Consider the following 26,561-nt stretch of genomic DNA (forward strand, 5'->3'; position numbering starts at 1 on the left):
AGTATATACTGTACAGTACAATAGCCCAATGTGTGCACAAATACCGGAGCACCTTCTCTATTCAGTGCTTTGTTGTATAGTACGTTTGAAACTAAAATGTAAGATACTAAAGGAAAAAAAAAATGTTGCCATGGCAACGAAACACAGAGCCTGGGTTGGGATCAAAAAGAGAGTGAGTGAGAAATAGATTTAAATGGACCTATGCAGACTTTTTTTCATTCCATACCGATGCTTTTGTTAACACTTTAATAAAAGGAATGCTTAATGGCTTCGATTAATTTAGTCAGCCATTAAAGTGAGAATCCAGGTGTTAAAAAAGGCCAAAAAAGACAATGACCATGCCATTTCTTTTGGTTTCAATTTCTCTCTGTACAATACCCCTGCTAACTCCACCCATCTCACATCCTTCCATAAAGACTGTGGATCAGATAATTTATACACTGATTCTGAATGAGTCTTTGCACACGCTTCTGCCCACATTTCTCCACTCTGTGCATGTTAAGTGTAAAAAGGAGCCGGTACGGTGTATTATGTTTGAGGAGTGAATTTTGGTCTGTATTCAAGTTGAAGAGCACCATTTTCCAAAATGAGGAATCTGCTCTCTGAGCCTACTCTTACCAAATAATAGATAATGCAGCATGTGGAGTAAATCCAGGTGCATGTTAAAAATATAGGAGGTATCCAAACCCATGTAACTGCTTTATTAAAATATTTTCCAGAGGCTTTCTGCAAGCTTTTTTCCAACTATCTCATAAGGGCAAAAAGTGACAATATTCTTTAAAATTTAAACAGGAGGTAACTTAATTACCAGTTCCCAGATTCTTTGACCTTGTTGGATGTAGCCTACAGCAAAACCCTTAATGATGTTGTTGTAATTGAAGCCATTTTCTTTCTGAAGTATCTTATAGTTGGAGAAGAGAAAATGTCAGCCGGTGTAACCATCAGAGATAATTCAACATGAAAAAGGGTGATGTGTCCAGTGTTGGTAGCCAATCCACCTGTTGTGGTTAAAAGCATGTTAATGTTTGTGCGTACAGCACATATATACATGTACATACAGTAGAAGGACATTGACATGAATACTTGGTATGTAGGTCAGGCTGAAAGAAACAGGAGCTTGAATATAAGCAGAAAATAAAGATTGACTACTAAGGCAGTTGAATATTTGTTTATAGTGTAAAGGTGCATTCTGATTGGAATAAATTACAGATCTGTCTCAGGTTTCTGGACTGTCACCCTCCAGCTACAGATGGATTGGGGGTCTGGGTTGCTTAGCTACTAACTTAATATTGCAGTAAAATGTTTTTTGATAGCATCATGTTTCTTTAAAGTTCTATCTTATGAAGATAAATTTTACCTTAATTTGATGTTTTTCCTGTCGAAGCAATATGTTTGTTTGGGACAAAATGCAGGGGGAAAACAATCACAAATGTAAACCAATAGGATATCAGTTTAGTAAGGAGCAAAAGTTATTGGACGAGATCTTGGACGATATTGGACGATAGCTTTCAACCATATCTCACGGTCTTTATCAGCCGATTAATCCTTTATATTTTCGAGATTTCGCATGAACTGCGTTTACAGATAAATAGATAATTTTGCAATTTGATAGTTTTAATAATCTTAATAAGATATCATATTAAATTATATTTATGCATATCTGCTCTGCCTGTGTATAAACTATTTCAATAACTGCTTTCATTTTTATCTTGTATTCTAAAGTTGAGTAACTAATGTATATCACATCTGTCCAGGGACTACAGATGAAAAATGGCCTTTTGGCCCTATTCTGATGCATTTACAGCAATATTTAATAATGTACACTTTCCCTATTAAATAAACCAATCAATAATTAATGTACTTAAACAGATTATTTTATAGTTAGTTAATTGTAACTGACAAGCATAGCTACAGATGGAGTCACTGCTGCTTGTTACAGCAGCTTTGCAGTCAAACATGTATGTTTTTATTGGATGTTTACATTATGCAAATAATTGCCAGCAGTGTTAGTGCAGGAAGGTTAAATGCATGAAGGAGCATTTAACCTTGTGTACTGGCTACCACTGCAGCTGTGCATAGCACAGAAGAGAATATTGTGCTCTCAGTAAGGCATTGTGTTGCAGACCTATGTGTCTTTTAAATCATCATATAGTCATGATTTATATACTGTATACTGTAAATCAGCAATAATCTGCCCTCAGTGGCCAATCCTATAAATTACAAGAGAAAGGATTAGTATTCCCCCGTTCAGATCTCTACCCCATGTGTGGGTAAACACAGAAGAATCCAAATAAAAGCAGACAGTGTGTTCTCACTGGGAAAGTCTAGAGATATCATGTTTTGGAGGTCAAACTGTATTTAAATCCCAACATTGCTTCAGAGTCTCTTTGGAGATTAAGAAAGTAAATGCTTACATGGCGCAGGGGATTCTTGCTCAGCAATTTCTGAATGAAATATAATGTGAACACAAAGTGCTGCAAGTGGATCTGTATAACCATAATGATTAGTAAGACAGTTTATCACTTGTGAATAGCAATCATCATAGTGCTGTGTACAGATCACTTGATAATTTAAAAACATACCGTAACTTTGTTTTCCATAAAACCATCAGATTAATTTGTCCATCTGTTTATCACAGCATAACAGCCTGTATATCCTCTATATGGCCTTATGTCTCATTGAAATTATTTGGTTTTTCTCTTTTAACTTTCTCATTTACAAAAATGTTGTGGTTAGTAGGGCTGTACATGAATCAGAATTTTCCAAATCAACTCTGAGTCACCATTTTGGCTGAATATTTTGCCCTGTGCTTGTTGCTTTTTCTTTGTTTTTATAAATACTCAACATTATCACTGATGTTTTTCTATGATTATGAGAAATATTTTATGCAGGGCTGCCCAGTAACGCTACAGTCCAGTGCACCTGCAGAGCAGCAACCCCACACTAAACTGTTAAAACATCTTTGGTGTGAACAATTTTTTTACATACAAGACTCACGTTTTAGTGTCCTTTGATCATCATCTATGACGTGAGAACATCAGATTTCCACACACTCAAAGAAATAAAAAGTGTACATTCTGGTTGTAGTACACCATGGAGCATCTCTCCAGCGTTGCTCCTGACAGGCTGTCAGCCAAACATTCAATCACAATGGACGGCAGTAGAGGAAGTGGAGCTAGCACCTGGTTTTAACTGATTTTGCTAGAATTCAGCACCAGAGCGTAAAGAAACGAGTCACGCTGCCCTCCGTTTCAATCACAGTGAGGCAGCAAAAAAAAAGTGCAATGATTTGACTGACAAAATGAGACTCGACTCGGGGGTTTTTCGACTGATGATTCGAATCATCAACAGTCCTAGTGGGGCAGTCCCAGTGGGTTGTCAAATCACAACAGACTTTCCAACATAGAAAAGTAGGTTTTTCATTGTACACACTTTCTGTACTTTTGGGGGAAAGCAACAACAGCTGCAACTACCTAAAGTAGACAAAGACTTGGTTGATTTCCAACAGAAAACAGACTCCCGTCCCAATGAAGCCCTCCATTGGAGGATGTAATAAAACATGTGCTCTCTCTGAATCTTATGACTCCAAATTGGCACCAAAAGTACCAAGTGTTTTTTTTTTGTTTGTTTTTTTTCATCACCCCAAGGGTTAGGATAGTACACACACTCACAGACTGCTTGTTTTTCTGATCTCACTGTCTATAGCTAAACCCACAGAAACGGCCCAAACTATAGTTTTTTTTACTGTAAGACCGATGCCAGTGGAGTCCTAAACCACCATTATCGTCTTGGCACATTCTGCTCCTTCAGGAGAAACTAATTCGTTTGGCAAACAATATATTCTGAAGTGGATCTTGATATCACTGTTCTGAGGCCTTTTAATTGAGATGGCTACCGTTATGATGCATACATAATGATGGCATAACCTCCAGCCGTACAGGGCATCACCCAGGATAATTACTGTTAATTAACACTTCTTGCAGAGTAACAAGCACCTAAGAAACTGCGAGTTCTACTGTGAATGGGTGATGGCAGCCACGCAAAATGAATGAAGAATATTTAAAGAAAGCTTCCAAAGTTCATGAACTGAAACTCATTCAATACCTCTAAACTAAAGAAGATCAGTTCCTGGAACAGTTTAGCCAATCAGTAACTTAAAATTCTTGAAAATGTACCAGGTACCAAACAGTATAATTTTCTTTTATTTTGTGTCAATCTTCCTATAAGGGTAGGCTTTAGTTTTTACAAATGCAAAAGTTTGCCGTTATGTAACTCTATTATAAAATGCAATTTTGAAGACATCAAAATTACCTTTTCATATAATTACAATCAACTGTCAATATTACTCTTGGCACCTTTTTAATTGAGCTAGATGTTGAATTTCCCCCCTCTCCTGTGATTTGTCAGTAACCTTTTCATGTAAGATCCCTGCTCTCTCAGATTTAATTTAGAAGACTTCTCCACCAGTCAGTCATCCAGCCTACAGAGTTTGATTCAGTAGTTTTGAAGCTGTGGGCAAAGAGACACTGGCATAGTTTGATGTCTCAGCTGGGTGACAAACACCTTTGTGGTCATCTTTTTCCCTCCTTGTGTGTGCTGGAGAAAATGTTAGGATTGCAGACAGAAAGACGGGCAGGCTTGTGGTGAAAAGATTGCCATTTGGACAGGTAAATGAAAGAGTGAAAGGAGAGGGGCATGAGGATAAAAGAGGAATACAGATAAAGGGAATATGGAGAAAATGGAGGGTCCTAGATGCCACACATATCTGAAGGGGAGGGAATGAAAGGACGGTATGAAAACAAGAAGAGGGTGCAAGGAGGAGAAAGAAAATGAGAGAAAGAGAGATCAGGGGCTGAAGAGAGGTAGAGGAATAAATGCACTATTTGAATTATGTAAAATAGCTGCGTGGGAGAGAAGAGGTGTGTGTCTGTGTGTGTGTGTCTGAGTATTAGTGTGACTGTGTGACAGAAGAGGCTGAGAGAGGGAGAGAGCAAAGGAAGAAGCAGAGACAGACAATATGATCACCATAAAGAGTCAGGGTGGGATAGGCTGCAATGCTGGAAAAACAGTCAAGAAATTAGAACAAATGAACAAATGTAACCAACTAATATTTTGCATGAGGGTTATCATGCTGTAGATTTTTGTTTGATAGGGCTGTGCAGCGAAAAAGGGGAAAAAAGAAGGAAATGAAGACATGAAAAGAAAACAGGGAAAGAACAAAATGTGCTGAGATGTCAGGAAGTAGGCTTTGATATTGTCCTGCTGTAGTTTGGAGACAATAAAAATGATTATCTAAGTAGGGCTTCTACATAGGTGGTCACCCTGGCTTTATTAGATAATGGATTGTTTGGTCTACATCTAGTGGAAATGTGCAACATGCTGTTGACTTCTTATAATTTTAAATTAATTCACTGTGCATGAGGAAGTCCAGTCAAAAGCTAGAACCGTGTTTGTAGTCCTTTTCTCTGCATGCTAGCTGCATGGCTGTAGGGATGGCAATGTCAGTCTGTCTGAAAAATCTCAACAACTAATTAGATGGGTTGCCGTGAAATTTCATGGTCCCCAGAGGATGAATCCCAATGACTTTGGTGTCCCTCCTACTTTTTATGTAGCTCCACCAGCAGGTCAAAATGTTCACTTACCCAGGGAAATCTATCAGATGGATTGGCACAATGGTTTGTGCAGAGGACCATGGTTACCAGACAATGAATCCTAAAGACTGAATTTTCCTCTAGCACCACCGTGAGTTTCATATTTGTGGTTTTAAGTGAAATGTCTCAACCCCTAATGGATGTATCGCCATGACATTTGGTACAGACATTCATATTCCCCTCAGGATGAATTGCAATCACACACCAAATACCTTCAAAACAAATGACATTCCTGTCAGCTGCACTTTGTGTTTGGATAGAAAAGTGATAGAAAAGCAGCAGAAAAATTTAGACCAATGTGTGATATGAAACCTCCCTGCTCAAACCCATACTATTATTTCAGTTTTAAAGCCCTCCGAACCCAACATCCCATTCCTGCTCCCATTCAGTGGCATACTGCTATTACAGTGAGGAACAATTTAAAAAATATTATTGAGAAATGTGTGAAAAAGATTTGTTTCCTATCATCGTGTGTCGCAGTGGACGATACTAACTGGTGGATATTTGATATTTGGTTTAAAAAAGCCAGTATGGACATCTGGTAGCCTAATGGGTAAGACCACGTAACCGCAGCGTCTCTGGTTGGATTCCGCCCAAGGACCTTGTGTTGCATGCCCTATCGCGCTCTCTCTCTCTCTTTCTCTCCGCATTTCCTGTCTATATCTCTATTGTCACTTTTAAATAAAGGCAAAATGCTCAAAAAAATCTTTAAAAAAGCCAAAATAGACACAATATAAATATATACCAACAAAGTTATACTTAAGAATTTGTCTTGGAGGCATCAGTACAGAAATGATGATAACTTTGCTTCTTTTTTTGTGTGTGACCATTTTTTACATTTTATTTTTATTTCTATAGCAAATGATTTTTATATAGCACAACTGCCACAACATTGACACAGTTTTAAAGTGCTCCACATACAAGAAATAATTTTAAGAGACCTCAAAACTGAAGAATTAAAGACAACTTACGGTATATACATTAAAAAAACACAAAAAATGTAAAAAATGAACTTAGGAAAACTATTTCAAAGTGCTTCACATGAAAGGAACTAATAGCAACAAACAAACAATATACACATCAACTTTTAAAGGCAGTGGAGAATCATTTGGGTTTTAAGCCTGCATCTAAAGGCACACCTTAGTGTGCCTGACTCAGCCACAAGTGTGGCACAATTTCATATTAAACGAAAAGTCATTTCTCTTGCTATTTTGTGAAATACGAAGGCCCTTTGTGGCTGTCCCAAAAGTCACTTTCATTATATAGTGCATGTAAAGGAATTTGCCTTGAGGTTACTGGTGCAGAGACAGACATTTGGTAGAAGGACAACAGGGACGGGGAAGTAGAAGACATACTGGCCAACAGCATTCAACATTCACTCAGGTTTTTTATGTAATTTGTGGGTAAACAGGCCAGCCAGGTCAACCAGGCCTCCTGTGTTTTGTTTCATGTGTTGTCTAACTGTACATTTACACTCTCTCCATCATCCATCAAATGTAGGACAGGAGCTTATTCCCTTACTGACTAATTCAGTGCATTAGGCACCGACTCGCTGACGGAAGTCAATAATTGCTTTATTTGTTTAATGCTTGCTCCTCTATCCACGTATCTCCCGGTCCCTCCCCTAAACATGCACACTGTTAACATTCGCCTCATCTGATGACCAGACAGAAAATCTATCTCTCCAATAGCCTCTCGCCCACTTCGTCAACCTTCTCCCCTCCACAGATGAAGGTGTATTTGAGTTTATGTGTGTGTAGCAGTAGAAGCAGCAGCAGTGCTGGTGGATGGGTGTGACACAGCATGGTTTTATTTCTGCCTCGCTCACCTTTGACCTCCATCTAGCTCTCATATTCTTTCCTGCCCTCTTTCATTCCTTCAGGCAGACTGTCAATAACAGCTCTCCCATAGCTGTTTATTTCCGCAATGGCCCTGTCTTCCTCTCTCCACATCCTCACGCTCTATCTGTGTCCCTGTGCCGCAATTTTTGTCCTTTTTTTACCTCTGATGTTTCCCTTTGGCTGATGTGTTTTATGTCCTACCTGTTGACCTCTTCTCTTTCTCTGTCACTTAGATCATCGCGCTCGGCGGAAGAGCATAGCCACCGGGAAGCAGCCCAGCATGGAGGTCCCTCCCACTGCCCCCCTTCAACCCTTCCGACAATCCGTGAGTAACCCTCCCTGTTCCCGGCCTCGCTCGCTGCCTCCGTCCCTCTCGCTGTCCCTCCTCTCTCCTCCCGCCCTGGGCCCACCGCACACCTGTGGTCGCCGGGCCAGCGGCACCCCGCCTCACCCTTTCCCCCTCTCCCTAGCTGTCTCCCCCTCCCTCGCCTTGTGCCAGCAGCAGCAGCGTCAGCAGCAAAAGAAAGGGCCCGGCACGCCCCCTTTGCCCCGCTCGCTGCCCCTCTCGCCCTCCCTGTCCTTCACCCTGCCCCACTCGCCTGCCGCCTCCTCTTCCTCCCCCCCCTTCTTGTACTGGGGTGGAGACTGGGGTGCTGCCGGTTCGAGTCCAGTGGCAGGAGGAACGTTTATTGCAGCACTGCCCCCTGTTGAGGTATGTGACAGAAGCATTGCCGAAGCAGATACACTGGCTACGATTACATGTATGTTTAAATCTTCAGATAACTGGGTCAGAAAGGGGTTAAGGGCCTACAGCATTTAGAATCGAATCATGAAAAGATCTCTGGTTGTGTTAACTTATATTCACAGAATTATTAGAACAGTACATCTTAAAGGGCCATAGCAGTGTGTTTGCAAGTTTTATCTCCTTTAATACAAACAGACTTCCAGGCAGCCATTGGTCTCCATTCATTTCCCAATGGTATGAAAATCAATTAGCAGACTCTTGAAACGTACTTGAGTTGTGTAATTTGCATTAATGTTTGTCAAAGTTACTTCATCATTGTGTGCAATTTAAGTGCAGATTGATTTAAAATGCTGCACTGCATTTTGTTAATGTGTTTGTTTACAGAATTAAACCTCTTTATTTAGGACATAATATAACTTCATGAATATGTACAAAAAACTCTTAAATTCAATCAAGTGTAAGCAGACAAGACGAAACAAGTGAGTGGGGAAAAAAGAAACATACAATCAAACACAAAATGATAGAGAAAAAATTCAATAACAGGCCAAAATGAATAATGTCGTCCTTTATAATATATTACTATGCTAAAAACCCACTTTTTAAAAATTGCTTTTCTGTGAATTGTTTATTATTTATTATCATATTATTTTAATTTATTTTTAAACTTTTTGCATTTTTATATTGTGCTCTGTTTTTATTGCAACACACTAATTTTGTTTTGAAAAGGGGTATATAAATAACGCTTTTTATTATTATTGTTGTAATTATTATATATTGTAAGAAAGAAACAAAAGTAAATGCATACTTGATGTTCACTGTGATGAAATACACAACTCAATCAAGTTTCAAAGTGTGCTAATAGAGTTTCATCTTATTCAGAAATGGATGGCTGGAATGTCAGGAAAAACATGTTCGTTGTTTGTAAAACAGCATCATGATTTACAAATGGTTAACTGGGGTGTAAAGAAAGTGTGACTTGTAGTAAATGAGTTAAAACACGCAAAACACCTGGTGTGATTGGTTAATGTCAACAAAAGAGAGGCAATATAAAAGAAATATGCTGTCAATGGGATCATCATGTCTTTTTTATACTAGAGACAACTTTGGCCAAATAGGGAGGAAAGAGCTGGCAGCAAAACACATTCTGCCTGTGGACAGAAATAATCTGTTTATTGTTTTATTCATGGCAACAGAAACTCAGTCACAAGGTATCAAACATGCACATAAAAGGGCTTAAAGGATAGTTTGGTGTCTTATTAAGTTTGTGCCAGTGGTCTATGTTGCCCATCTCCCTTCCATTATTTCTGCTGGTGTTCGCACACTGTCACTATAGCTGGAAATAGCAGGACTTGTTTTCCTCCCTTCACAGGAAACTATTTGCTACCCAGAATTACAGAATCCAGATAATCCATTAAAGTAAATGTGAAGCCTCAATTTGGCTTGGTCAAAGTTTTTGTGTTTCATCATTATTTAATAGCGACTTAGATGAGTGTTTTCATATCAATATTTCAGGTTCTCTGATTGGATTGGAGCAAGCCTGAAGGGCGAGAGGAGTGTCACAGTGTGAACTTAAGATGCAGAAAAAACTTTTCAAAAGTCACAGACAGCCTTTGTGACTATCCTACATTTTGCTTACTGTAAATCATCTGACATGTACAGTAATAAATAGAAATCTTGGCTAAGAAATCATCTCTAAAAAACATATCGCCTTACACAGAGGTGTAGTGGTACCTGCATATACCTACCTCTGGGCAGACAGGGAATGGGGGGTAAACGTAGCAGTACTGCAATATAAAAATACTCCATTACAAGGGAAAGGCCTCCGTTGAAAATGTCACTTAAGTAAAAGTAGCATATTATTGGCAAAATCTACTTCAATTATCAAAAGTAACTGTACTCATAATGCTGGAAAATTGCCCTTGTGGGTGTTACACTATTATACACTGTATTATAGGGCTGGAACTAACGATTATTTTCCTGATTAATCGATTAATTGTTTTGTCTATAAAATGTAAGAAAAAAGTGAAGAATTCCTGAAAAATTAAACAACTGTAGTAGGGTAGAAGTATAAATACTCAGGTAAAGCACAAGTACCCGAATAAATGTATTTTGTTACATCCCACCACTGGTATTGATCACCCAGTAATTAGCCCAGACAGCAGTTCATTTCATTCCATGTTTGACAATTAGTGTTTTAAAAATTAATATCTAATTACATACGGCTACTAAATGTGGACAGTAGCAAATGGGCTGAAACACAAAGTGGCACTAATGTTCTCCTTTAACCTGAAATGAACCCACTGAAGATGAAGTTGATGTTCCCCCCTTCTCACTATTACCCCACTTTACTGTGGTTCATTGTGATTCAGGCTTTTCACTCTCTCTCTGTATTGAATACTTTTACTTTCTGAGACCTGAAGTGTCAGACGGAGCGGCTAATCAAATCAGATTTAGTCATGCAGGCTATTAGCTGCGAACCAACAGATGGAGCCAAGTCTTTAGTCATATCCTCAAGACAGGCTTCAAAGCCATTTGACTCATGCAAGATGACGAGGTGTCATTTCCCTCCAGTCATTCTCCCACTGAATAATGCTGTTATGCTGTAGGTATATAAACGATATCACTGTGAGACTTAAGGATGCACCTGAAAGCTGAATGGGTGAAGCTTCTTTAAGGCACAGTGGTACATAAGAAAGAAAAAACAGTGATTGACATTTATGGTCTACAAATGTAACAATGTCATTGTTTAGATTTTAAAATGCTATTAGTGGGCTCATTTTGTGGGAAATGCCACAAATTTTTAATGTAACTATTTTCCTAGATATTTTCAAAGAAGTGACACATTATATTGAAATATTAGTTACTGATCTTGACCAAAAGTAACATATATTTCTTTTAACAAGTGAACAAGTGAAATTATCCTACCTTTTTGTAATTGTCTCACTTGCTGTCAAAGAATTAATTATTTTTTGTATGTGTAACACAATCAGACGTTCAGTTTGCAGGGCACTGTTGTAAGAACTGATCACGGTTAAAGTCATGGTTCAAGTCTCTCCAGTCTGGTTTGTTGTAAGCGGGGTGGTCCTGCAAAGCAAGGGTCTGTCCCATTACCCACACTTTTGGTCCTGAGCACTTAGTCTGTGTTCACACACCGCCAGGAAGTAGACAAGTGTGTGGAAAAAAATACCAACACACAGTACACTTAACCCACACTTGATGTACACTTTTTCTAATATCATATATCTGACACTGTCAAGATAAATATTATACAACAAGTAGTTTCGACCAAGCAATCTGACATTTAGAACGTGCTCAAATTAGCATGACAGCACGCTATTAAATATCATATAATTTTATCAAAGATTTTGAGAAATATGCTGCATCCTTAAAAGTTTTATCAGACAGAAACCATCAAAATGAAATCATATTAAGTTTTTTTTTGTACAACAGACCTACAGCCTTCTAGATCAGTGGTTCCTGAAGTGGGGGGTGGGGTGCCTTGAACACACAGGTCAAGGGTGCCGCAAGATTTATCATATCATTGTTCTTATTGTGCATTTTTAATAACGTTTCGCCACATTAAAAAAACAATAAATATCAACGTCACCGTATTGAAAACTGTTTAATATGCAGTTATGCTGCAGCCCTGACATGACAACTCACGGTTGCCGGTTGTCATAGTAACACAACACACTTTCCAGCTTGGGAGTTTTTCGGGAGCTCAGCAGTAAAATAAAATTGTGACCATCAGAGCAAGCAATGGAAATATTTGACATGGTAAACAGGGCTCAAAGAAATGCTGCCTATGTTATTTAACTTAATATTAATATAATATAATAATATTAAACCTAAAATAAGCATCTGTGTACATATATGCATGTTATATTAGGGATTAGGTGGCTTGTAGCACCATGAAAGAAACTTTGCTTTGAAGAGGTGCTGTGGTCTAAAGTTTGGGAACCACTGCCCACCACAGGATCTGTTAGAACACTGCAGTTCTCTGTGGCAAGTGGAATTGCATGGGTGTATGATTTCTTGTTGATAATAAATTTGCCTTGTGCTCTCCCCCATCACTCATCGTGTGTTTCATTTGTGTGTGTCTCCATCTGATTTTGGTCTGACACAAACCACACCGACTCCATGGGAATCATCTGTCTTTATTTCACAATCACACTTTATACATGTCAATCTTTCTCTTTAAACCATTCCTGTCTCTTGTATCCTCTCTTCACCACTCAACCCATCTTTTCCAACTCACGTCGACCACTTCTTCTCTGTAACTTCGCGTCATGCACGTCCTCCCTCTCCTCTTCCATCTGTTTGCCCCTGTTGTTGCTCTCCTACTCCACCTTCTCCAGAGTTTCCTCAGTAGAAGGTTGAAGGGCTCGATCAAGAGGGCTAAGAGTCAGCCCAAACTGGACCGAACCAGCAGTTTCCGCCACATGATCCTCCCCCGCTTCCGCAGTGCCGACCAAGACAGGTCAGTTAGTGAGTGTGTGAGAGTGATTTCAAGCATTCATATGTGTATTAATCTGCTGTGTTTGGCTGTGTTAATCTGCAAACTCTGTAGTTGCTTTAATGTATGAAATCTGTTTTTGTCTGTTTCTCACAGCCCGTTTGTGTAAATGTTATGGCATCACAAACTATTTACTTTTCAATGTACTTATACAATATAAAGCATCTTTCTCATTACAGTAAAACACGATATTTGGCAGTGGTGGAAGAAGTACTCTTACTTAAGTATTTTACTTAAGGAAAAGTATCAATACAACAATGTATAAATACTCTATTACAAGTAAAAGTCCTGCAGTCTCAATCTAGTGGAGTAAAAAGTACAATAGTTCCCTTTGAAATGTAGTGGAGTAGAAGTAGAAAGTAACATACCTCAAAATCATACTAAGTACTGTACTTACAGAGTAAATGTACTTAGTTACTTTTCACCACTGATGTTGGGATTGGGCATAACACAGTTAGGGGTCATTCAAAAGTGGAAACCAATTCAGAATCCCTTTCAGTTAGGAAAAAGTGCAGGTTTTATTAGACGAGTGATGTGGAGAGGAAGGCTGCTCAGAAATGTGTTATGATATTATTGTGTTAGGAGCAGAGACACAGTGTATGGTTAGAAATAGAATAGTGTGTTTACTGGTACATGAAAATGTGCTGTTTTCCAGGAAGTTGGGAGTGTTACATTTTGACCTAAAAACGCATGGATATAGCATTTTATACTATTGTATCATGGATCCCTGTGATAGACTGGCGACTTGTCCAGGTACACCACCCTTCGCCCAGTGCAAGATGGGACACGGCCTGTCTGTGTCTCTTTCTATCTCTATCTATTTTTATATATTTCTATCTATCTGTCTTAATCTATCTCTGTCTATCCCTATCTTCATCTATCATCTTCATCTTGTTAAGAATTGTTTATTTTACACTCTCATATTCCACTGCAGTGTCACTTACAATAAACCACTCAGCACCATCGCTGTTTCTCTGTCAGGGCAATGAAAAAACTCCCCCCTCTCTCCATGGCAACCAGCAGACAGCAGCCATATGGTGGCTGTACAGACCATAATGAGTCAGTGGGAGATTTGCTTAATTATACCACCTCTGTATCATGTACATAGTAGCAGCACTGGCATCCTTCAGGCAAGAGGTGCACGGCAAATTTCCTCAGAGTGCCGAATTTTGGTTTGGCAGAAGTTTGTATAGGAAAGTTTTAATTTTGAAGAAGAAAAAGAGAATAAATGAAAGAATACACTTTATGGAATTTGAAGTTTCTACTTTTCAAGTAATGTTGTCTAGCTGTTTAGCAATTAGGACAAATTAAATTGTAAGTGTGATATCAGCCTTGTGTGTTATTTAAAATTTTTATGAACTTTTATCCTCTTTTGTACAAAAACAAAAGGTTTTCCTCCTTATCTTCTTTTTATCTACAGCTCCACCTTGATGAATGGTAGAGATGTTATAAGAGAAATAAATGAGGGAGGATGTTTTTTACCTAAATTTAGTAAACAGCACTTCATAGGAAAAGGAGTTGTCCTCATTATTTTGTGTGGAGCTGCAACTAACGACCATTTTCATTATTAAATGTTAAAGTAAAATACTGAAAAATCACAATTTTCACAATCAGAATTCCCTGAAGCCCAACGTGACATCTTCAAAATCGCTTGTTTCGTCCAACCAACAGTCCAAAACCCAAAGATATTCAGGTCACTGTCACACAAGATGAAGGAAAGCAAATCATCACAATTGAGAAGCTGGAACAAGAGAAAAATTACTTTAACGATTAATAGATTGTCAAGTCAGCAGTTCATTTTCTGTTGATCGACAAGTCAGTTAATCGACTAATAGTTCTAAGCTTTAAATTTTGTCCATTCACTTGATCTATAAGCTCCCACTGGACAGCTACAGCCAAGACAAACTCAAACTTTAAATGTGAACAAGGTCATCTTGATCATCTAAACACAGGGCAAAAGTGCACTCAGGAGAGCGCTAAAACCTCTTCTGAACCAGGTGTCTGCCAAGGTGTGTTTCCACATGATTTATTCATTTGGGAAGGTCGTGGATGTCTGTTATCCCCGACTGGTCTGAGGAGACACAGAACGGGCAAAAAAGTCAAGAGCCTTGTGAAGTCGAGGTTGTTTGCCATTTTCGCCGCTCCTCATTTACTCTGGATGTTTTCTGTCAGGGATGTCGGAGGACATCTGCAGCTTTGTTTATTATTATTCTGGGTTTTTATAGTCTTTATTTATCCGGAGAGGGTTTGTTGAGCACACATACCCTTTTTCAGCATGGACTGAAATCCATGCAGCCATAAATGTGCCTCTGAGCTCCCAAACAGGCTCTAAAACAATGATATATAATTTTGCACATGTTTTTTTAATAATTACTTTTAACTTATTGTTCATACAAATGCCCAATGGGTCTCAGAGTTTCCTTCCCTTAATACTGTAGGTCGCCCTGTCATATACATCCTCTCTTACATAAATATACTGTCTATCTAGCCTGTTTTTCAGTGAGTTTCAGTGTCCTGTAATGACCTAAATGCAAGTTAGAGCAGTTTCTGTCCTGCAAAGTGTAAGTTTCTGTATATTTTCATCATCGATTCATCTGTTGAATACTTTTTCAATTAATAGATTAATTGCTTAGCCTATAAAATGTCACAAAATAGTGAAAAAGGCCTGTCATAATTTCCCATAGCCAGAGATGATGTCTTCATATTGCTTTTTTGTCCTAACCCTGACGACATTCCATTTGCAGAAGTTGCAAATGTTATGGTATTTGTTCTTGATAAATGACTGAAATGATGATCAATTATCCACATTTTTGGTGTTTAATTTTCTATCATAATCATTTTTTAGATTAATCGATGAATCGTTTAGTCTATGAAATGTAAAAAAAAAGTGAAAAATGTCCATCACAAGTTCTGAAAGCCCAAGGTGACATCTTTAAATGTCCCACTTTGTCCGACTAACAGCCCCAAAAGAAAAGATATTCAATTTTAAATGAATTAAAACAGAGGAAAGCAGAAGACGAATGTCTGGCCTTTTCGCTTCATTAAATGGCTTCAAAATTGTTACAGATTAATTTTCTGTCGATAGGCGAATTGGTTAATCGTTTCAGCTCTACTCACATAGTTGTTTAGTTTAGTTAAATTTCTTTGTGCTGTGTTGGTTGTCAGACCTATTGTGCTTTAGTTCACTGCAGCGATGCACAAAACGTGTTTGCAATATAATATAATATAATACGTTTTTTATCTACAGATTTAATTCTTGTTTCTAGTCTGTCTGTCGGTGCTTAGGTTCTTTTCCCAGATGTGTAATTCATCAGTTGTGACGTGTTAAATATAATTTGCAAGATGTGTGTGTTGTCTTTTCATGTTTGACTCTTCCTGCACTTCAACTCCCCACTGAGACCTTACATAGCCATTTTTTTACCTTCATCACTCTTGCTCTCTTCTCAATCCCTCTATCCACCCGACCCTCACACATCCTCCTGCTCTCGCTTTCTTCCTCTCCAAGGGATCCACTGTTTACATAATCAACGTGATTTCCTCTGAGAGGTTGTCTCTCTCGATCCCCCACTCCTCACCCCTTCCTCTCTCAGTCTTTCCTTTTCTCACATCCTCTCCTGACCTCCCCCACTCTTTCTCTTTTATTCTCTGTATTCCCCTCAATCTGACTCATTCCTTTGGGTCTATTTTTATCTCTCCCTCTCTCTCTCTCCGAGTTTCTCTCCCCCACGGCCCCTACATGTAATCAGTACTCTGTTGATGAACGTTATGATTGAACATAGACAAAAGCAGTGCGAGCGCAGGGGAGAAGCTGAGTCGGACGCAGCACGGAGGATATACAGTATCTTTTCTTTCCTTTTTCCTCATTTCCATCCAGCTTTTCTTCTCTGAGGGTCTTCGTCACACCTGACCGTCCCTACTCGCTCTGTTGTTAGACTCATTGTGTCATCATACGTCTGTCTTAGTGACCGTGTGACTGTCTGCTGAGCTAATCTGTGATTTTACATGTGCATGCATGTGTGTGTGGGAGTAAGTGTATAGGTGAGTATGATGGATGGGCTATAATGGAAATCCTGTTCACTTGTTAGTGCGAGCCCTTTGCATATGAGTGTAAGGATAAATGATATAATTAAGAATCATCTTAGAATATTGTATGTAGAGTTTAAAATGTTTTGCCTGGAGGGAAAAGATTGGATATATCTGTAAAGACAGCTACGTAAATACTAAAAAATAGACAAAACGAATGCATTGTGAAAAAATATCCTTTTGATTGAGTGTAATTGCTGACACGATACACTTTTACAAAAAGGTTATAATGAGCATTTCAGAATAAGTGCACAGGATCAGTCATTCTGCTATCTATTCAGTCTACTAGATTTTCTTACAAATTCAACTAATGAACGTTGTGGCATTAGAAGCTTGATCAGTCTGTCCACTTTACAGCTGCCTGTTAAATAATTTAGAATGGATAGTTTTAAAATGTTCATTATTGTTCATTGTCTGAAGTGTAGCGTCTGCTCTTTCTCTCTCTTTGCCTCTTAGCGATAAAAGGTTAATACCTTTGAGTAAGTGATAATTACTTGCTGTCGATAGCCAAAACAGCTAAAATGTTAAAAAGTCAGAAATATTCTAAAGTCAGTGTAGGCAACATCTTAGCAGGACCAAATACAATCTAAAATATATGTCACGATTTGTCTAAAATTTGTATGGTTTGGATAGAAATCTGTGTTTTTTGTACAAGGTGGTTTTTCCTTGTTATTCCTGCCTTTCGATGTGCATGAATAGTGGAAGTTTTCACCATGTTGTATTTGGAATATTTTGTCTAATTTGCTGATATTCAGCTTCACAAACTTGTTTTGCTAGCTGAACGAATTTTCATAACATAGATAGGCTATTGGGGATGTGTTAATAGCCCCTTTATTACCCTAGTTCAACATACTGTGCAGCACTTATATGGCTGATTGTTAGTACACAAAGATAAATGTGAAAAGAAAAAGGCACTGAGGTTTAGAATTAACATATTTTGATACATTTACAAACAGAAATTTCCTGTAGTTTCTTGTACACAGAACTGAAGCGTAATCCCACCTTCAACAAAAGAGTCACTCCCCTCTCCCTTCTTTACATCTAACCACAACTCCTCCCAGGACCCGTTTGATGCAGAGCTTCAAAGAGTCCCACTCCCATGAGTCCTTGCTGTCTCCCAGCAGCGCTGCCGAGGCGCTGGACCTCACCCTGGACGAGGACGCCATCATCAAACCTGTCCACTCGAGCATCCTGGGACAAGAGTACTGCTTTGAGGTGAGAATTGAGCTGCACGGTGTGGACAAACAACAGCACACTCACACACAAAGTGCAGTGTACAGAGCAGTAAATTGCACCAAACTTGTTGTTCCATCCTGACAAGTGACAGTGATGTGAAAGAGACTGATGTGCATTGAAAATATTATTTTTTTACATGTGAAAAAATTAAAGAAACAAGGACACTGAAATGAGCCCTAGTCCCTACATAATTTGCTGCAGGAGTCTGTCGGCTGTTTCCATCACCTTTTCATTAGTGGAACATGACAGAGGTTGAGAGTGAATACAAGACATTGTTTTGGCGCCTTAGTTGCAGTCTCCATAGTTACTAATGGCTGTGGTTGTTGAATTTACCATTGGCTATAACCTCAGGTGACTACGGCATCGGGAACCAAGTGCTTTGCGTGTCGCTCAGCTGCAGAGAGAGACAAATGGATCGAGAACCTGCAGAGAGCTGTCAAGCCCAACAAGGTGAGGGGAGAGAAAGGGATGCGGTAGAGGAAGAAAAAAGGATGATCCCTCTGTCTGTGTGTCTCTCTCTCTCCTCCCCGTCTCCCGTTGTTGTCTGTTTTCAATAAGAGCGCACCGCTTCATTTCTCTGTGTGAACTCCATCCTCGTGTCTGTGTGTGTCTGTGTTGAACAATTTAGTCGCTTCTCCAAGCAAATATTAAAGCTGCACGAGGTAATGCTGCAGGGCGGAGGATCCAAACCTGTTCTTGAAAAACTTTGATATCCACAATCAGGTAATGTGATGTCAGTAAATTGCACACAGCAGGCTCATGTTTACCAACCCAGCGTGTCTGTGATACTTGATACTAAAGGATACTGAAGGAACAAGAGACAAGATCAAAGATCAAATATTGGTGAGCCCAGGTCCTTCTCAATGTGGGCCGCATGCAAGAACCAGTTTTGTTATTATGTGCCATGAACAGGTAATTTAAGACATGTGTGGCATTCACCAATTTTCTAGTACTTTTCTCTTAGGTAGGAATGAAGTTCACAAGCGCTCCAGACCTGTCGTACGAGTCATGCACAAATAGTCTGCGTTTTATCACAAACCACTCATTTGACCTGAAATCATAATACCTTAATCTGAAATAATTAGGAGTTTAAATATGATACAAAAATTAACAAAAAAAAAAATATATATATATATATATATATATATATATATATATATATATATATATATATATATATATATATATATATATATAATATAAGCTCATGTTAAATCATTCCCTCTTTATTTCTGTCATAGTACAGTGCTGCTGTGAGAAGTTGTTGGCAACTATTAATATTTTCAAATTTTTTCAGGGCCTCTAATATGGCTACTGACTCTGCTAAAGTTGTTATGTTTCTATCTGCTGATTTCCGACAGCAGGACTTGAAGCTCCGCGGCGTGAAATTCTTCTTACTCTTGTTAATATATTTGTGAATGAAACTCACAAACGGAGCAGAACAGGTAGCCTTATATGGCAATTTTAGAGGCACTGATTATGCTAATGATCAAGTCTCATAAACATTCACCTCCTCGTGAACAGGTGGCACTCATCAGGCTGAAACAAGCAATTTACGACAAGTTTGAAACTCTCGTAAGAACAAGCCTGAGAAAAAAATAGTGGTTTAGGATGAGAATACAAAAATGTTCTTGCATGAGGCCCAATGTCGGTGTGTCCATATCTGACCAGATTATAGTTAATTAATGCAGATGGGATCCCTTTCTTTTTTGCAGCTCTACTGTATGAGTTAAGCAGACATGATTTTCACATAAAGATCTTTCCTAGTGCAGCTTTAAGGTACTGTGATTTTATTTCCATCCTCACAGCTTAGAAAAACAACAAATCTCAGCCCTTCATATCAACTGCGAGTAAAACCAATATCCTAATTTTCACCCAGATTTCATAGTTCTGTAAAATTTTGCCATATCTCCCCTCTCTGTTATTAAAAAAGTGAACAGGCATACAAGATATGCAGCTTTGATAGCAACCAGGGACTAGGAGTTATTAAGCCAGACTGAGATGAAACATCGCCCGAGTTGAATGCCTCGTCCAGATGCTCAGACCACGGGGGTCCTGGCTGAGTCATGGAGCTCCAAGGACTCCACACGGGGGCTCTCTCCAAAATCGTCCCCCTCCTACCCCTAAACAACACGCGCCATGCATCTCAGACCAGATGCATCGAAAAAGATGAGACTCACTGCAGAGACAAGGATTGTCATTATGCTTCTTAACTTTCTGGAGCCTTTTAATTCCCTCTTGAGCTTTGATTGTTTGTTTTTTCAAAAGGAGAGCAGCCACTTCATCGTGCTTTAGTGTTTTATTAGTTTTTTGGTAGTAAAATCGAGATATGACAGAAACTAGGGAAGATGTAACATGATATCAAGACAGAGGACTCGAGCCCATGCTGGTGCTGCTGCACTGTATGTGCACTAGCAAACTGAGCCACCAGATGCCCAGCACATTCAAACTCAGAGGTTTGGAATTAATTATGTCTTGTGTTTGGCACTGGTTATCACACAGCATACAAATGGAGAACTTAAGAACTGTGGATCTAGCTGATGCTCACATATTGAGCCGTCTAAATTAGGACTTAAATAGTCTGAAGCAAACAGGGGGCTAACAACAATGGCATTTGAGCCCAACTGAAATGACTCAGCCCCCGTTCGCTGAAACATCACTCTGCAATCAACACGACACTCTCTCCTCCCATGGGGGATGTCAAATATAGCTTGGGTTTTGTGATCATGATTAGGAAGTGTAGCTGTCTACAGAAACATCACCACCATTGTGTGTCCCTCGTCTTTGCAGCACATGTAGATTGTGTCGTTTGTGTCTCTCTGAGTTAAAGTGGATTACTTTTTTCATCCGGTAAGACCACTCTCCTACTCTTGACCTTCACATTTTCTGTTATCTTTCTTTTCTGTGTCTCAGTCATGCTTTCTGTGTCTGTATTCACGTCCAGAGTTGAGAGCAATTTATCAAGTACAGTCTACAATCCACAGTGGCTCAACCGCCATGTCACCAGCCATTTCTTTCCTGTCATTTACTCTGTTCTCCTGTAGCCTGACCTGCTGTCGCCCTTTATTCACACATACTGTCTCTGTTTCCATATCTGAATTTTTTTCTTTGTTGTTTGTCATGTTTTTCTCTGCATTGTATCATCTTCTCTTATAAAGCGTTTTAATGAACTCTATTATTAGATGCACTTGACCTTATTTGACCTGACTTCATCTCCACGCAGGACAACAGCCGGAGGGTGGACAATGTGCTCAAACTGTGGATCATTGAGGCCCGCGAACTTCCAGCCAAGAAACGCTACTACTGCGAACTTTGTCTGGACGACATGCTGTACGCACGCACCACCAGCAAGCCCCGCACTGACACCGTTTTCTGGGGCGAGCACTTTGAATTCAACAACCTGCCAGCCGTCCGCAACCTACGCCTTCATCTATACAAGGAGACAGACAAGAAGAGACGCAAGGTGACAAAGAGATCTGTTGGGTAACATGGAGGTCTGAGAATGGCTAGTATGTTGCAACAAAATCAAGACAGAAGCCCTCTACTAATAATTTGTTTATTTTATATTTTCAACTCATTGTTTAGCTGTCAAACCCGCAAGTTTACTGTTTTGGTTCACTCTTGCTGCACTCATAGCGTTGTTTTCAGCCACAGCAGGCAGCTGTTCTCAGCGAAGAAGCTCTACAAACCCACTGTACACTACCGGCTCAGCACCAAACAGCAGACAGACACAGTTAGTGACTAGCTGGTGAACATAGTGGAGCATTTAGCAGCTAAAGAGCCAGATTTTTCCCTCAGGAGTTGGTAGAGACCAAAACAGAGCTAAAAGAGAGTGAATATTGGACATTCATCAGGTGGCTAGAAACACGACTCCAAATGAATGATAATGTTGCCCCATAACTGTTGGATGTGTAAATGAGAAACTGTTTGCTAACAACTTCATCGACTTATAAGGTGATGATATGTTTTTGTTCACAACTTGTTTCCGCTGCCCCCAAGTGGCCAAAATGTGAATATGGGAATAAAATTACTTAATCACTCAAATATTCCTGAAAGTGAATTTTAAAGTAAGACGTTAGTTGAAAATCTCCACCAACATTTTAAAACAGAAATGAGCAATTTGGATTATTAGAGCATCAGTCCAACAAAAACAAAGAGATGAGGAAATAATGTACAGTGAGGAGGATACATTATGCAAAATTCCTGCATTGTCATTCAGTGGCTTGATAATAAATATCAAAATGGGGTCTCGTCTGTGGTGGCACTGCTTTTGTCTTTGTCATTTGCTTTATTGGTTTTATAACAGCACAGTTATGGTTATGCAATGTCCATAGTTAGGAGTGTACGCTCAAAATAAAGAAAAGCCAGAAACAATCGTAATTTATGAAGTTATCATTGAGTCATTGCCATGGATCAACAACCCTATCAGCCCCCTGCAAATACACAGCATTATGCTCATTTTGTGTTATTTGGCAGTAAAAATCTTCTTTTTTGCCACTTTATGTTTTGTCACTTTTAAAATAATGCTTTTTTTTAAACAAGAGAATGAATAGTGAGTCACAAATATGATAATTTCTATTCTCAATTTAGTGCAAGAGAGCACCACCATAGCAAAACAACTCATTTCTAGCTTCAAACGACACCCCAGTCCAGTGTTAGTCTTACTATTAATTGTTTATTCAGTGCTAAAACTTTAAATGAACTTTTTTGACATTTCAGACTTTCAGTTTATTTTTTTAAAATTCGTACAGTGCAGCTTTGTGAGAGACAACTTTTCTTTGGCACATGCTCATTTCCACTCATATTTTACTTTTTTCTCTAAGGAAAAGAGCACATACTTAGGACTTGTAAGCATCCCCATCTCAAGCATAACTGGACGTCAGTTTGTGGAGCAGTGGTACCCGGTCATCCAGCCCAGCGTCCTCACCAAGGGAGCTGGGGTCGGAGGGGGGAAGATCATCAACGCATCCCTACGCCTCAAATCCCGCTTCCAGACCATGAACATCCTGCCCATGGAGCTGTACAAGGAGTTTGCAGAGTACGTCACCAATAACTACCGCACCATGTGTGCTGTGTTGGAGCCCGTGCTGAGTGTCAAGAGCAAAGAGGAAGTGGCCTGTGCTTTGGTGCATATACTGCAGAGCACAGGGAAAGCTAAGGTAGGGACATCTCTATGTGACTTATTGGGATGTGAAAATATGTGAAACTGATCTAAAACAAAGCTTATTCAGATCTTATGACCAGAAAATCTAACATTGTGTATAATAAAGAGTAATAATTTTGTTTTCTTGTTCTCCAGGACTTCCTGTCAGACATGGCTATGTGCGAGGTAGACAGATTCATCGACCGAGAACACCTTATCTTCAGAGAGAACACTCTGGCCACCAAAGCCATAGAAGAGTACCTCAAACTGATCGGACATAAGTACCTCAAGGACGCTATAGGTGAGCCAGAACAGTGGGAACAAACTTGATGATTGAGTTTGTCACTGTATGAATTGAAGCAACTGTGCAATATTCACACCAATATCAAATTAAATTCAAATTCAGGAGATGAACTTTTGGAAGTTTTGGAATAACAAAACTTTTAATTAAAGGAAAAATCCTCCCTAAGATACTGTTACCCACTTTCTCTCAGCCTGCCTCATTGTTTTTGCTTGAAGAGAGGTTTTGTGGGGGAATTCTATTATTTCAAGATCAAGAAGCAGCTCTTAGAGAAATACAGCTTCCCTAAAGGAATGGAAGGGCATTCAGTATATTGTATACACATTAGCGTAGCTTCATTAATGAATGTTTTCACAAGTACATACAAAATCTTAACAATTACATTGTAGTTTGTAACTACTATGGTCAACGTTAGCATATTCAACCACCATTACTCTGGATACTTGTGAACAGGAAGTGGAAAAGAGGCAAGATAATGTAATTTCGGAGTATAAGTGTAATTATAATAATAATAATAATAGTAATACACTTTATTTGTATAGCACCTTTCATACATACAATGCAGCTCAAACTGCTTTACATAAAATTGTACAAAAACAAAACAGAAAATACATCTAAAGAAACAAATTAAAAGTTGGCAAAAAAACCTTTAAAATATAATAAATTATATAATATACTATAGAATATTATAGCTATAAGTAAATATTATAACAGGGTAGGATGATAAGAGTAAAATTTCAAATAAAAAATATTCAGTAAGGATATAAACTACTCAAAAGCAAGATTAAAAATGTGACATTTAAGATGTTTAAGTTGCATGGCAGATATTTAAGGGCAGGTTGTTCCACACTTTCGGTCCATAGTAAGAGAAAGCTGCCTCCCCATACTGAAGTCTTAACTGTTGGTACATTTAATGCTGTACTGTTTGATAGCCTAGGCAGCTGCTAGGAGTATAGAAAGAGAGACTAAGTATGGAGATGCTAAACAATTTAGAGCTTTGTAATACAATTTTTAAATCAATTCTAAAAGAGACAGAAAGCCAATGCAAAGATGCTAAGATGGGTGTAATGTGCTCTCTTTTATCTGTATTTGTAACATCTCTGGCAACTGCATTTTGAATAGGATAAAGTCTGTTCACTTATTTTTTGGTAATCCAGTTAAAAGAGCATTACAATAATCCAGATGAGAGAACACCGACGCACAAATCAATTTCTTTGCATCCAGGAGAGCAAGTTATAGTCTGACTTTTACAACATTTCTCAGGTGGAAAAATGCAGCCTTTTTGTTCTTTTTGAAATAGTTTTTACACATCCAGTCTGTAATATGTAATCTTTTTCTTTATTTCTGAGAATTACTTTCTACAAATGAAATTTTGAAATTTTAGTTTAAAGTAGGTGTTTTGGCTTATAAATAAAGCTAACTACAGTTGCTCAAAGGTTTGCCTTCTAGCTACAGTAGTTAGCTTGTTTGCTATTTAGCCCGCCACCCAGGTTTCCCAGCTTTGTCTTGGTTTTGCGGTCATGCCTCTTTACCCAAACTGCAGCATGTCTTGTGGCAACACTGCATTTGGTCTGTTGAATTTGCTGCTGATGGAAAAATCTCTTACTCTGCCATAATTGATCTATTTTTGTTGGTTTTATTGGTTTTTGTTGTTGTTGCTTTCTGTATTAACAACACTGAACTTATCTTGGTGATAGTTTCTACCATTTTTCTGTTACTAATGAAATGTCATTTGTAGGGGAGTTCATAAGGGCCTTGTATGAGTCAGAGGAAAATTGCGAAGTGGACCCCATGAGAACACCACCTTCTGTACTCCCAGACCACCAAGCCAATCTTCGAATGTGTTGTGAACTGGCACTCTGCAAGATCGTTAACTCCCATTGGTGAGTAGTTAGCAAATGCAAACAAAAAACAAATCCTTTTTATTGAGTGTGTTTATTGCTCTCTGCTATTTTAAAAATAAATGAGACTTCAGATTCTTTCAAACTGAAGTAACTCCACAGTTTCTGATCCTGTAGTACATCCCCTTCACAGTGTTTTCCCTCGAGAGCTAAAGGAAGTTTTTGCCTCTTGGAGAGTACGCTGTGCTGAGAGAGGTCGGGAAGACATTGCCGACCGTCTTATCAGTGGTTCCCTGTTCCTGCGCTTCCTGTGTCCTGCCATTATGTCCCCATCGCTCTTCAATCTCACCCAGGAGTATCCCGACGAGCAGACGTCACGCACTCTCACCCTCATCGCGAAAGTGGTGCAAAACCTGGCTAACTTCTCCAAGTCAGTTTTATTTCATTTTATATACAGCCTTTACACTTTGCATCCACTCACTAACCAGTACAGTACCGTATGCTAGACAGTATCTAACATACTTAAACAGCAAGCATTTAGTCAAAACCCATAATCAGTCAAACACAGACGCAACTAATTGCTTCGTGGATTACAAGAAAACAGGCCTTTTTTCTGATCGGAATTTAGCATAAGTGAAAAAGAAAGCTGGCCATCAATTACAAAAAATACTTTTTTACATTTAAATATGTTCAGTCCTCCTTCCCTGCAGTGTCCAAAATGCTTATGATAATAACATCTGGAGTCATCTTAGAAAACATCAGCTTAGTTTAACCGCATTCAAAACTATATTTAAATCATAATAAGAAATTTTAAAAAGGAAGCTTGACTAAGACAATTTGCACAAAAGGTAAATGACAGTGTTATCTGTATATAGGCAGAATAAAACATTTGGAACATTTTTACCCAGGTATATTGATGAAAATGGTGAATATTAGTGGGCCAAGGACTGAACCCCAGGTTACACCTCCAGACACGTTCATTACTTTGTAACAGCCAGTTTTGCCCTTTCATTCTGAACCTATGAAAAGTAGCACGTTTGTTCACAATTTGAATAAAAATTATATACCGTACATGAATAAAATTGTCCCTAATTTTCCACACTTCCACAATTTTCAAACACTTTAGTTAACATTCATGGATTCATCCCAATATGTATTGTAATGCTTTGGTCTTGACAAGACCAAAGGACATGAGAACATTTAT

General features: G+C 38.8%; 1 protein-coding gene across 1 annotated transcript in view; it reads left to right on the top strand.

The window, feature by feature from the left end:
- The window catches only part of syngap1b (synaptic Ras GTPase activating protein 1b), a 137,765-nt gene that overhangs the window by 83,837 nt on the left and 27,367 nt on the right, over positions 1–26,561 (top strand). The window contains 9 exon segments of the mRNA XM_044207783.1: positions 7,726–8,204; positions 12,596–12,717; positions 17,898–18,051; positions 18,424–18,522; positions 21,296–21,535; positions 22,896–23,231; positions 23,372–23,516; positions 25,255–25,399; positions 25,551–25,787. Coding sequence (XP_044063718.1) covers positions 7,726–8,204; positions 12,596–12,717; positions 17,898–18,051; positions 18,424–18,522; positions 21,296–21,535; positions 22,896–23,231; positions 23,372–23,516; positions 25,255–25,399; positions 25,551–25,787 — 1,957 coding nt within the window.

This window comes from Siniperca chuatsi, linkage group LG9, assembly GCF_020085105.1.
Source record: "Siniperca chuatsi isolate FFG_IHB_CAS linkage group LG9, ASM2008510v1, whole genome shotgun sequence".
NCBI classification, from domain to species: Eukaryota; Metazoa; Chordata; class Actinopteri; order Centrarchiformes; family Sinipercidae; genus Siniperca; species Siniperca chuatsi.